The sequence below is a fragment of the Trachypithecus francoisi genome, unplaced genomic scaffold, assembly GCF_009764315.1.
Source record: "Trachypithecus francoisi isolate TF-2019V2 unplaced genomic scaffold, Tfra_2.0 Lachesis_group11, whole genome shotgun sequence".
In the NCBI taxonomy this organism is placed as follows: domain Eukaryota; kingdom Metazoa; phylum Chordata; class Mammalia; order Primates; family Cercopithecidae; genus Trachypithecus; species Trachypithecus francoisi.
The window spans coordinates 55702788-55717538 of record NW_022681456.1 but is presented as its reverse complement, the minus strand read 5'-3'; the positions used below and the strand labels follow the sequence as shown (position 1 = coordinate 55717538).

General features: G+C 33.8%; 1 protein-coding gene across 8 annotated transcripts in view; it reads left to right on the top strand.

Moving 5' to 3' along the window:
* Window positions 1-14751, top strand: part of NAV3 (neuron navigator 3) — a 931619-nt gene that overhangs the window by 670326 nt on the left and 246542 nt on the right. For all 8 annotated transcript variants that reach the window (XM_033221189.1, XM_033221191.1, XM_033221190.1 and 5 more), the window contains 2 exons: window positions 1134-1206; window positions 3432-3615. In XM_033221189.1, coding sequence (XP_033077080.1) covers window positions 1134-1206; window positions 3432-3615 — 257 coding nt within the window. The remainder of the gene's footprint in view (window positions 1-1133; window positions 1207-3431; window positions 3616-14751) is intronic.

Below are 14751 nucleotides of genomic sequence, written 5' to 3'. Positions count from 1 at the left end.
CAAGTTATTAATTTTAAATCTCATCTTTACTGTAGAATGTAAATATTTATAGAATACTCCCAAATCCAGGGAGATGGATCACAAAGATTTGGAAGTTTTTAGCTTTCTATACTCTTATGAATCTTAGCTGTGTCACTGCTATATAATGCCATGATCAATTTTTTTTTTTTTTTTTGCTTCTCACCCCAAATGATTGTAAACTGGTAATCATATTGAAACCAACCATTTAAAAGTCATGGGGCCTGGCATGGTGGCTCACACTTGTAATCCTAAAACTTTGGGAGGCTGAGGCGGGTGGATCACTTGAGGTCAGTAGCTCGATATCAGTCTGGCCAACATGGCAAAACCCCTCTCTATAAAAATACAAAAAATTAGCCGGGCATGGTGGTGTGCACCTGTAGTCCCAGCTACTTGGGAGGGTGAAGCTAGAGAATCGCTTGAACCCGGGAGGGAGAGGTTGCAGTGAACCCAGATCTCACCACTGCACTCCAGCCTGTGTGACAGAGCAACATGTTGTCTCAAAATCAAAAACAAAAACGAAAACAAACCAACAAAAAGCGCTACAGGAATCACCCTTTTAAAATAGCAAAGACAACACCTATATTTAATCAGCAGATTATTCACCTCTAGAAATACAAATATAATTTTTAAAATAAATATTTGCTAGGTTTAGGATGAAAATATCTTCATTTTCACATTGTATCAATCCTTTCTCCATCTGTCTATCTTTTGATGTACTTAACGAATACTGCTGGTTAAATTTAAATTACCCACATCCTAACATTCTAAGACACACATGCAACAATCTCAGTCTGTATGGATGCTTTCACTGGGACTTATTTGCAAAGTACAAGATCCAGTTTTATGTTAAGTAGGTGGGTTGCTAATCTGCAAGAATGCCATTCTTGATCAGGCCTTTATGAATTGTTTGTAAGTACCAGCTGGACAATGAAAGCTTTATATTCTTTGTGCAATTAGCCAAAATAATTCTAGTTAAAGTCTGGTTAAGACTTCTAGTATGAAATGAATGTAAACTATTCATTCTTTATCGTTCTTTCTGGTTTCATTTTGGCACATGCATTTATTAAAATACAATCCCCTAAGTTGCTTTTTTACTGCTTTTCATGTTGCAGATTGAAAATGTTGATGTCTGCCTTAGTTTTCTAGCAGCCAGAGGGGTAAATGTTCAAGGTCTATCTGCTGAAGGTAAGAAAAAGAATGACTGAATTGTCGCAAATGGCATCAATGTATTTAAATTATTTTTTATAATGTAAGAAATGTAACATTGGAGTATACGGCTCCTTAATATGATAAAAGAAATTGGTGAAGTCTTCAAGACAACTGAAACATAAACATAATGGTTATTACTATGTGCTTTAAGTATTTAAATGTTTTCCATATTTTGCCAAAACTATTCTTTCCATAACCAACTATATGGGAGCGGAGTGAATCAACAAAACATCTTTATGTTATTACTAGTTAATAGTATAATTAGATTTCTTAAGTAGATTAATAGATAATTAGATAAATGTTGGACAGACATAAATACAGGTAAAATATTTTAATTAAGTCTTAATATTATTTTATTAATACCATTTCTATAATATATTCAAGTTGGTAGAAATAGTCAAAATAGTTGGTTAGTTTAAATAAGTCACTATGAAGTATTAAATAATTAGAACTAACAGCATTAATCACTGTTATATATAAATCATTAAAGATTCATTAAAGATTCAAAAGATCATCACTAAAATTGAAAGACAGTAAAATGGGGAAAACTTGAACAAGTTTTGATGTTTATCTTTTTCTGAGTTTATTTTACTCTCATATATAAAGGTGGCAAAATTTGGCAAACGCTTGCCACACATAAGATAAAATTTGCCATACTTGAGAACCCTGATATTTAAATTTCTTTTATATTTACATGTTATAATGTATAATTAAATTGCACATTCAATGGCCAATAAGCTCAAGTTCAAACCTAACTGGTAGTTCTGTAACTTAGAATAACATTTGAATAAAATTCCCCAGGATAATATGTTGCTAAGTAGTTAAAGGCAGGCTAGAATTGCTGCCATTTATTCATTTTTTTGTCTCTTCCTTATGAAAACCTTTATTAATATAAGCCTATTGATTTTCATTCATCTTTTAAAAATATATGAATGCTCAAAATTTACTCTCTAAATTAATTAAACATGCAAAATAATAAAACAATAATTTTAAAAAACTCTTTAAACAAAATCTTTCAGGTTTATAGGAGAATATTAACACTCTCTCAATGTAGCCTCAGATTGATAAGGCAGCTCTTCAATATGATGGAAACTATGAGAAATGTTTGGGGAGGAAATAGAGCAACTCAGAGGGTCATTTTATATTAATTATTTTACTGCATAGTTTGAGTTATATGATAAACCATCAGAGATCTATAAATCCAAAGAGTTGGTTAATTTTCCTAAACTCCAAAAGGGGACATAAAGCCTTGATCTCAGAGGAGGATGTATTTTATTGCCAACAGCAAGTTTTATTTAAAATATGATTAGAGGTTGTGTAGCTTCCTTTCAAGCTTTACTTCCTTCTCTTTCCCTATTTTTTAAGTTATAACTACAGGAGAAAAACGTAGGCTTATGTGTAACCTACATTGTGAATTTTATTTTTTTATTCAATATTTGAAAATCTTACACAGGAACTTCATCTGTTAGAACCAGGATTTTTACTTATTCAATTATGTTATCTAACATAAGCTAATCTTCATTATTTATTAATATATAGCATAAATTAAAAATAAAAGAATTGGAACATTAAAAGTTGATATGTCTGTTTTTTGGAAGATATACATACACAGATATATATTTTGATATATATGGATATATATTTGGAAGATATATGCATACATAAATATGTATAAATGAGTTGGTGAGTGGGTGATTTAGAAAGAAAGTTGATTGCAACGAATCCAGTTGGTATTACGAGGTGCACCCACATCATCAATATTTATAAATGTAGGACAACCAACATTTCAGTGGCTTTCTTTCTCCAGTTTGTAGCCACTGCTATGCTGGCAACAGCTGTGTATATTTGTGACGAAAACAACGTGCTAAATCAAATGGTTAGCACAAGAGAGAGCTCATTTATTTCTAAGCAGCAGCTAACTCAAGAAAAATTGTAGTTCAAGGTCAGCAAAGAATATCACTTCTGAGCGTGCTTTGTTCTTTTTACCCTCTATCCTTTGATTCTCTCCCTGAAATTCCAAGGTATTTGGAAATGTTAACATGTTTCAGAAATTCAGGTTTGTTTGTGACTCAACTGTGACTGACAGAATTAAGTTGTATCTCTATCTTCACAGATTTAGTTCAAGAGGATTGCATCTAGAGTTTGTTAAAAAGGACATTGAATACATACGATGCTTCTTTTGTATTTTTCATTTCATACAGAAATAAGAAATGGAAACTTAAAAGCCATTCTAGGGCTGTTTTTCAGTTTGTCTCGCTACAAGCAGCAACAACACCACCAACAACAGTACTACCAGTCCTTGGTGGAACTTCAGCAGCGAGTTACTCACGCTTCCCCTCCATCGGAAGCTGGCCAGGCCAAAACCCAACAAGATATGCAGTCCAGGTAAGGAAAGGAAGTAGGGAATGTGTTTCCAATTAGTTTGTGTAGATATAACCTGTTTTTAACAAATTATTGTCCATGAGTTTGAAAAACGTACTCATGTACTTGTATCAGTGTGATGGGATTATTTGACTTGTGTAATGGAAACTAAAACCACTCTTCTTTTGCTTGGACAAGCAACGTCTATCATCTTTGGGTGACATATTTTGTTTGCTTTCTAAAGATTGTTGTTCTGTATCACAGTGTGAAATGTCTTTGGTGTAAGTAATGTGGCATGGTTACTTTCTTCTACAAATGACTTTAGTATTTAGAATGTGCTATTGAGTCCTAGTCTCCTGTCGTGTAGTTATCGTTCATTGATACTTTTGATTAATTAAGTCTGTCAAAAATTTAGGTCTGTTAAACATAGGAGTTTGAGGTTTGGGAACATAGTGTTTTTGATGTGTGTGTGTGTGTGTGTGTGTGTGTGTGTGTGTGTGTATGTGTGTGTATGCACATACACGTATTATTTGTCTGGTTTGAGTCTTTTGGCATATGTAGACACAGCCTGGATGGAGTGTCCCAAATCATGGCAACTTCCTTTTCTTTTCCATTATTAGTATTGTGTTTGTTTTTTTTTTTCAACTTTAGAATTGCATCAGTCAGTGTTCAACTAGAGGAGTCGAGCAAGTAAATGATATATATACAAGAGACTTATTGTGAAGAATTGGTTTAGTGTGATTGTGCATTCTGGTTAGGCAAGTATGAAATCTGAAGGGCAGCCCAGCTGGGAGGGCAGGCTAAAACGCTTGTCATGAACTGAAATTGCAGTACACAGGTAGAATTTCTCCTCTCAAGGAAGCCTCAGTTCTGCTTTTGAAAAGCAAAACTGTCAGCTGGGCACGATGGCTCATGCCTGTATTCCCAGCACTTTGGGAGACTGAGGTGGATGTATCACAAGGTCAGGAGTTCAAGACCAGCCTGGCCAAGATGGTGAAAGCCTGTCTCTATGAAAAATACAAAAAGTAGCCAGGTATGGTGACAGGCTCCTGTATTCCCAGTACTCTAGAGGCTGAGGCAGAAAATTGCTTGAACCCGGGAGGCAGAGGTTGCAGTGAGCCAAGATCCAGCCTGGGTGACAGAGTGAGACTCCATCTAAAAAAAAAAAAAAAAAAACTTTCTTTCAACTAGTTGAATCAAGATCACTGAGATTATCTAAAATAAACTTTACTGAAAGTCATTGATTATAGAATTTTATGACTTCCTCAAAGTATCTACATAGCAACAACTAGATTAGTATTTGACGGAATAACTTAAGACTATAGTCTAACATAGTTTACATGTCAAAATAAATGATCACAGAATGAAGTTTCACTTAACAACATTCATGCAAACTACTATATTTGTTCCTGAACAATGACTGGGGTATTGGTTAGTTAGCTCTATTACATAAATAGTTATGATTATTTTTCTTAAGGAGTAAGGATATGAAAATCCCTTTCATTGTCTTGGAAAATATAAACACTTGTCAACAAATATAAATATTTAACTTTGTCCACCTTAGAAGTCAAGTTTGAAACCTACTAACATTCATCTAACCTTGAGTTTGGTAATTAGAAATGACTCAAACAATTAAAATGATGTTCCAAAATACATTTATGAACCACCTCCCACTTACTGTCAATTGTTCAGAAATCACCTCTCTTTCATCTATTAACCAACCCTCCTATGGACCTTGTTTGTTACTTCATAATAAACAATATTTATTTCTCTATACAACCATGTAAATTCTATTCCCTTTGGAAGATTTTCACTCATCAGTGAATTTTTAAATGAATAAAAAAAAGCTATAGTTTTACTGAAAACATAGCATATAATACAAAGTTTATGAAGTGATGGGGGATATATTTTATTATAAAATAATGCAGATATTTGACTGCTCTTTAAGCTCATCTTGGCTTTTGGTTTTATCAAGTGAGATTGTACAAGACTCATAGTGGAAAATAAATCTCTATAGGATAAGTTTCTTGGATTTTTGTAAGCACAGAGAAGAAGAAAGTGGATGACATCATGTTTTATGTATTATTATTATTATTATTATTTGCGTGGATGGTTGGAACAAAGAGATGGATTCTGAAAAGTGCCAGAAATAATATTACTAGAGTTTGATTTAAGCAATTTAAATAAAAAAGACACAAGAAGAGTAGCTGAAAAAATAAAGGAAATAAAATGATTTTGTGTAAAGCATGTTGACTCTGGAAGTGATACAGAATATCATTTGACATTGCTTTACCTCACTCTTTTTCTGTATCTTCCATGTGAAATTTATTGTCAAGAATTTCTTGCCCAGAATTTCTTGGTAGTTATGACCCTTTTAGGAAATTGTTTCTTTTCCTATTCTTCTGGCTGGATGTACATTACTGTTATGAAACTATGGGGTAATTTAAAATATAAAACCATGTACAATACTCATGGTTTTTATACTGTTTTGTGGAAGGATGTCTCAATTTTTCATTACAAGTTTATGAAAAGTATTCTTTTCAACAGTGTCCTTTAAGGCTGAGGGAGACTTTTAGCAAAATTTTCTTCTGAATTTAATTACTTTTTGAATTGACATATAATTTAATAAATGTGTATAGAGTAACAGCTTTACTAAAAGTAGTATTCAGGACCCTGATATAGAAGAGTTCAAGTCTTACTTTCAATAGTTTTACCTTCAATTGAATTTGTTACGTGTTTTAAAGGATATGATATTTAATACATTAATACTTATTTTTATTCATATAGATTTGGTGTATCACATTAATATATGAATTAGAATTTATGTGGACTTACCTGTCGCAATCAATATTTTTAAAGCATTTTTCAAAAGGCCATAATGATAATATACATAGGAATGTAATATAGTATCTATGTGTTAGAACCAAGATAATTAATGCAGAAAAATTCCTAGTGACAAATTTATCTTCATTTGCTAGAGGTGTGAGTCATAAATCATGATTTATGATGCCTTTCTATTGATTTCAAAGTTCTTTCCAAGTAAATAGTTTAAATGTCAACTTGCTATACTTTTCTGGATATTTGGCCAGAAAATGTTCTTATATTTTTCTCTGTAGACTAATGAACATTTCTTTGGGCACATTGGTTCAGTTCAGTAAAAGTGTTTCTGTTTCATTCTCTTTGTTTAAAGTAAATTGGCATAATTCTACCTACTTCTACAACATTTATCTATTAATAATTTTTAATTTGATTTTACTATTTTGAAAATAACTCCAGATGTTTTTACTCAATTTGAATAGCTTTCATTTAAACAGAAATTTGGATTTCAAAGTTAACAAGTGAAATATACAGGAGAAAAAATAAAACATGAACCAAGAGGAAAGAATAGAGTAACACACTCTGCTCTCCTACTCTCTCAGTTGCCTCTCCACCTTTGAGTGTATGTATCTATAGGAGCATGGGTCGCGTGCTGTATGTGAGCTTGAGTGGGTGTGTGCACAAGTGTGCATGCGTGTGTATCCTGCTCAAGTGGCACCAGGAGCTCTAATTATTAAGAGTTTACCTCTGGAATCAGACTGCCAGGACTTGGATCTGGATTAAAGTAAAGGTGGGATTCAGATTTTAAGTTTCTTAAATTCATTACAAGGAATTATTTGGCTTATTTGGAGTAATAAAGACTTGATTAACCAAGTAATCAATTCTTTACAATTTAGATATATTTAATATAAAACTGATATTTTATCTATGTCACTATTTTTTGATAAACTTTATGTGGCTAAAGATTCAACATCTTGCTATATTCCAAAATATGAAGCATCTTATTTGCATTTATTTAGTACGGTAAATAAAACTAGTTCATTTTATATTTCTTAATTTTCTTTTTATTTTGAAAAAGGTAGATAAAAATTCTTCTCTCCAACCAAAAGGGGAAATATGAGAAGTGTTTCAATATACAATGCTAAAAAAATCTTATATAAAGGCTGGTATCATAGTTATTTTTCACAGGGAAGAAGGAAATCCCTTTGCTTATTCTAGGAAACAATGTAAAAATAAATCCTATAATTTTAAAATTCATAAAATTCATTTTCATCCTAGGCTATTTCTGTGAACTTTACTTTTTCATATGTTGCATTTTCACAATTAGAGTCCTAGTTGACAGGAAAGCCAAAAGAAAATTCTATTTCAACCCTGTGCAGTACCTGGCACATACCAGCCAATACTCAGTAAATGAGTGCATGATTTTCCTAAGAATATCTGGTAAAAACATTACAGTGAAAAAAATATAAAATAAAATTTGATTTTTCTTATGTACTGACCTGGTTATACACAAGGTGTTAGGATGATAGTACATGTAAAAGATAATTTTTTTATTTGCTAAAAGCTTTTTTAAAAGACGTGATTTTTCTTAAAATACATGATTTTATCTTAATTTTTGACCAGATTATTAAATGATTTTCCTTACCGTTATCAAATAGTTAACGAATTTTACCAACTCATAGATAGTGGTTATTAAATCACATGAATAGTTTATGTAGTATACAATTGAAACATGTAAAAAGAAGAAAATTGAATGTGAAAGTAGAGGTCAGAGATTACATAGATAGATGATAGAGGTGGCAAAGCCAGTGGTGATATATCTTTCTGAATTTAAAAAAAATTATTTTGGGAACTTGAAAGATTATGATCTCTGCAGATGATCATACGTCCTTCTGCTTTTGATTTTGTAGGAGCAAATCAATCATGTGTCCACTTTCAGTTAAGATGAACGTGCTCTTACAGGACTCACAAGTTAAACTGTGAAATCCCCGGGTATATGTTTTCTGAATGGCTTGTCTGTTCCCTTGCAGTCCCTTTCCAAGGTTCCTGTGACCCCTACCACACACGTTGCTTTTGGAACCCTCTTACCATAGAGGACATTTGCCTTCCAGGGTATCTTTTCCAGGAAACATTATTTCCTTCTGGGAGATTCACTCTGAAACTGGGACGGTTTACAGCTTTTTGGCCAAAGGTTATAAATCTTGAGAAGTATATAAGGCAGTTTAATTTAAGATGACAGGAAGGCTCTAGTAATTTAAGCCCTTGTGAACCTGGCTTCAATTAGCTGCCTAACGCAGTTCTGTGTTGTGGCCTATAGTGTGCTCTTTAAAAAAGTCAGTTAATCAATTAAACTTTAAACAAAACAAAAACATAAAAGAAGAGGGATATTTATAAATCATTATTTAAAGCAGGATTTTTTTTATCTCTAGAGGGAAATAATTGAAGAGAAAGAAATTATTCTTAATTGACTGCATTTGGAAACCCAGAGTATGTAATACTAAGAGAGAAAGTTTGTGTGTGCACGTGCACACACTTTTGTTGTGTTCTAACACTGGTGTTTCAGTTGTTATAGATGAAGATTATATTATAGTAAAGGTGGGACTCAGATTTTAAGGTTCTTAACTTCATTACAAGCAAATATTTCGCTATATTTGGAGTGATAATGACTTGATTAGCCAAGTAATCAATTTTTAAAAATTTAAATATATTTAGCATAAAAATTAGATAATATCTCAGTATTTTTGTTGTTTTGTTTTGTTTTGTTTTGAGACAGAGTCTTGCTCTGTCATCCAGGCTGGAGTGGCACAATCTCAGCTCACTGCAACCTCTGCCTCCCGAGTTCAAGCCACTCTCCTGCCTCAGCCTCCCTAGTAGCTGGGATTACAGGTGTCCGCCACCATGGCCAGCTATTTTTTTTTTTTTTTTTTTTTGCATTTTTTTGTGGAGATGTGGTTTCACCATGTTGGCCATGGTGGTCTCGAACTCCTAGCCTCAGATGATCTGCCTGCCTCAGACTCCCAAAGTGCTAGGATTATAGGCATGAGCCATCATTCCCAGCTGCTATGTCAGTATTCTTGTATGCATTTTATGTGGGTAAAGATTAAACATCTTCTGTATTGGTTATTTCAGAGTCAGGCAAGTATGGGTTGAAATCCTGCTTGCCAATTCCCAGTGGAGTGGCGTGCCAAGTGATTTTAACCTGCTCAAATCCTAGTGTTCTTCCTCTAATATTGGAATGGTGGCAACTTTCTCATAAGGGTGTTGAGGAAACCAGATGAAATGGTTTATGTATAAAATGCTTACTTAGCATAACACAGCATATAATAGACACTCAAACCAGCTATTTCCATCTTCCCTTCTCTCACTTAAAGATCATATCACATGTGTAATAAAATACGTTGACCCACATTAAAAACCTTAAGTCAACCTCATTACTGTTCTCCCTTTTCTTTCTCTAATCAAGTCTGCCCATTCCACTTCTAAGTTTAATTAAATATATGAAAATAATTTAAAGTAACAATATTTCCACTAAAATAACTTAATAATGCTCAGTCCTTTGTATGCCCAGTCTAAATAAGCAGAATAACCCCTTTAATTACTTTAGGTATTTTTTTTAGTAGTTACTTCCATGTAGCTAAATAAAATGCTTCTACCACTGGTTTCTGTTCATCAATTTGATCATTATCATTTGATTCACACTTCTCTATTTCTCCCCACCCTCATTAATTGATTCTACAAGTTTTTATTAAGTACGTAATATGTTCTAGACAATCTTCTATTCACGGGAGATAGGCAGAAGACAAAAGAGATTAAAAAAAAATTTGCTGTCTTGAAGCTTTCATTCTAGTGATTGGAGATAATACAAAATTAATTAAAATATTTACCAGTAATTTGACAGCTGATGATGGAGAAAAACAAATCAGAAAAGGGCAAATCAAATGTGTGAGAGCCATTTTTTTGCTAATTAAAATTTAATGAGGACCGAGGAAAGTCCTCATTCAGATGATGACACTAAGCAAAGAAAATGAGAGAATGTTGTCGGTGAATATTTCAGGGCAGAGCGTTTCAGGCTGAGAGAAGAAATGCTCTTAGACCTTGAATTAAGAGCCTGTCTGGTTTTCTTCAAGAAGAGAAACCATCTATCCCAGTTGGACTGGATCAGAGGGAAAGAGGCAGAAGAAGAGTAGGTTATAATTCGAAGAAACATAAGAATTAGTATGGCCCTGTTGCCATTGTGAAGACTTTGGCTTTTATTCCTGGAGAGAGGGGAAGATAGTAAGTGCCATGAGGAACATAAACAGGCATATAAATAAAGTGGTCACATTGTCTGCTGTGTTGAAAATAGAGTGTAGTAGGGAAAAGGTGGTAGCAAGAAGTCGTGAAAAAACTTGGGCTATCGTGTTGAAGGTGCAGAGAGGAAGTTAAATGCCAAATGCGTTTTGAAGCTGACGTCAGTAGAAGAAACTGATAGACTTGTAATGAAATTGGTACACAAAAAGGGGACTGTAGCATGGATAAAAAGGAGGCTATAATGGGAGACTCTGTGTTATCAATGTAGTATTAGCTATTGGAAAGATGGTGTTTCCATTTGCTGAAATGAAGGAAAAAAATTGTGAGGAAAGGTTTGGTAGGGAGAAAGTCAGATATTCACTTATTGTCATGTGAGCTTTGAAACATCTGTGAGATATATCCAAAATACTGAGGAGGCCATTGGAATTGCAAGACTGAGGTTTAAGGGACAGATGGAGCCTATAGATAAAAATCATGAAAAAATAAGTATATAGCAACAATAAAAAGCTATGAGGCTAGACATGATTAAGTCACCAAAATCTGTACATAGATGAAGAAGAGAACTGAGGCCTTGGATCAGGAGCTTATCAATATTTAGAGATCAAGGAGATGGCAAGACTTGACAGAGGAGACCAAAAAGAGTTAGCCTGTTAAGTAGGAAGAAAAGTAGAACTTGACATCCTGGGAAGCAGGTGTATAAAGTGTTCAATGGAGAGACAGATCAATAGTCATAACTTATATGGAGCCTCTTCTGAACCATTCTAAAGAGTTTATACATACATTTACCGTCTCAATCCTCACAACAATCCTATGATGTACATACTGTTTTCTTTCTTTCTTCTTTCCTTCCTTCTTTCCTTCCTTCCTTCCTTCCTTCCTTCCTTCCTTCCTTTTCCTTCTTTTCTTCTCTTCTCTTCTCTTCTCTTTTCTTTTCTTTTCTTTTTTGAGATGGAGTCTCACTCTGTCACCAGGCTGGAGTGCAGGGGCACGATCTCGACTCACTACAACCTCCGCCTCCCGGGTTCAAGAGATTCTCCTGCCTCAGCCTCCCAAGTAGCTGGGACTACAGGCATACGCCACCATACCCGACTAATTTTGTATTTTTAGTAGAGATGCGGTTTCACTGTGTTGGCCAGGACGGTCTCGATCTTGACCTTATGATCTGCCTGCCTCGGCCTTCCAAAGTGCTGGGATTACAGGTGTGAGTCACCGCACCCGGCCTGTACTGTATTCTTAATACTAATTTTGACATAAGAAAAATCGAAAGATCAATTAAATTGCACAGTTTCACAGAGACTAGGCTGTATATTGGATCAAGGCAATCTAGTACAGAGTTTGTGTTTCTAACCATTAATTACAGAATGAAATGTGGGATATAAGTAGGATGAAGACTGAGAAGTGACCTATGGCTTCTGCACTGGATGAGAGCTCTTTCAGTGAGGTAGTTGCTGTGATAACTTGATTGAAATCTGTGCAAAAGAGAATGAGAGGGAGGAATTACAGATAGAGATACACAATTTAATGTGTCAATTAAAAAAAGAGATAGCAAATATAGGCAAGTCTTTCTAGGAGTGTTACTAACATAGTTATACTCCACTATCTTTAGTTCTTTTGTTGGTTAACTTTGTACCTTTATATATTTTTGTACCTTCATATAATGGAATAACATCTTTATTTCTTTTTCAATCACCTGTAGAATATCTTTTGGTTTTTGTAAAACCTGGATATTAAAACTATGGTGTGGTTCTCCTCTATCCACTGACAATTTCCAATCTCTGTTATTGGCACTTTTATTTTTTGTTACCAATGTTCATATGATTAATCTATTTTGTACACGTATCTGATTGTTCCATGCTTTTAGTACAGGTTGATTCTAAAAGTTGTATGTGTGTGTGTATATATATATACATATTCTTCAGAATCAAGTAATATACTCTGATTCTTCCCTAGTTAAGGCCTATCTGAAAGTTGATATTTGTTTGAATTGATGCATAAAATGGTAGATAATTTGAATAAGGGCCAGAGCTCATTTTATGATAGTTTGGGGAGATGAGTCCAAGTAAACCAAGGGATCACTGTATGCCAGGGTCTTTTTTCTAGGATTATTCAGTTATTATAGTTTAAAATGCTTTTTTTAAAAAGCATTTTAAACTATAATATTCATGTTCTATTTAAACTAGAATATTCATGTTCGGATAGTTGGTTTTGGTTTAGTTTTGCTTGTAAAAAAATTATTCTTAGTTTTACTTTTCTTAACTAAGTCAGAATCAATTAAACTTAATTTTCTAGGTATAAAATAAAAACATCATAATTGTATTTTATCTTTCCAAAAGAATTGTGAGAATATAAATACATTTGAAAGTATGAGACTAACTCTTAATTTAAGAACTTGGCAGGGTGCGGTGGCTCAAGCCTGTAATCCCAGCACTTTGGGAGGCCGAGACGGGCGGATCACGAGGTCAGGAGATCGAGACCATCCTGGCTAACACGGTGAAACCCCGTCTCTACTAAAAAAAAAACAAAAAAAAAAACTAGCCGGGCGAGGTGGCGGGCGCCTGTAGTCCCAGCTACTCGGGAGGCTGAGGCAGGAGAATGGCGTGAACCTGGGAGGCGGAGCTTGCAGTGAGCTGAGATCCGGCCACTGTACTCCAGCCTGGGCGACAGAGCGAGACTCCGTCTCAAAAAAAAAAAAAAAAATTAAAAAAAAAAAAAAAAAGAACTTAAGGAATACTTTTTGCCATAAATATGTAGATAAAAACAATGGTGAGCCATTATTTGTCCCTATCAAATCTTTTTTAAGATGTGAAATGTTATTATAATAGAGCTGTGACTCATGATAACTAATTTGTGATTTATTTATTTAAAATTTTATCACAGGACATTTTGATGGCCTAGTTAGATATTTTCTACCAAACAGTAGAAATTTGATTCCAACCAGAGGTACTACGTATTTGGCATATATGAGCCACTTTCTTCTCAAATAGAGCACTGATAATATATGTAATTATTTCATTTACAATTTTATACTATATGAAATTATTTATTAATCTTTTCTACTAAAGACTAACATCAAAAAGTTAAAATTTATTAAAAATTTTCAAAAATTTTCAAAACTTATTAAAGTCAACAGCTATTGAATTTATTAATCTGTTTTCTACTAAAGACTAACCTCATCTCAACTTTTTAAGGTTAGTCTTTATAAAAACAGATTAATAAAGTCAATATATATAATTTTGAATAAATTTCTAAAATTATAATTAATAAAGTCAATAACTATTAGCTTTTCATAATCCCTTTTCTATGCCTCTACTTCTGACCATCCCAAATGCCTCTCTCTTTCTCATTGATCTCTCAGTCTCATAAGACGTTAAAAGAAAATAACTTGATTTTATTAATTACGATTTTCAATATGGAGTAAAATTACATCTCAGTACATTCAGAACTTCAGCCTCAAAAAGTTGAAGTTAGTCGTCAGTAGAAAACATATTAATAATTATGGACCTTTTTTCTATTATAAGTCAATAACTTTTCAAATTACTGACATAATAAAAACTGCAACTGTCTCAAAAATCATAATTGTCTGGACATGATAGCTCATGTCTGTAATCTCAGAACTTTGGGAGGCCAAGTCAGGAGGTCACCTGAGGTCAGGATTCCAGACCAGCCTGGTCATAACTGTGAGACTTGCTCTCTACAAAAAAAAATACAATACAGAAAAAAAAAAAAAAAAAAAAAAAAGCCAGAAGTGGTAGTGTGTGCCTGCTGTCCTGATTACTTGGGAGACTGAGGTGGGAGGATGGCTCGAAACCAAGAGGTCAAAACTGCAGTAAGCCATAATTGCACCACTGCATTCCAGCCTGGGCACAGAGATGCCTCCATATATATATATGCTATAATAATTATGTCAGTATAATCATTAGATTGTTTTTCTGTAGCCAAGTCTACATGGAAAATCAGGAGATAACTTGGTGAGCATGGAATTACATTTAGGGGATTTGCATGTTTCAGCAACTTAGTCTTGCTTATGAGACTTTTACCATTAGTCAAGGGCAC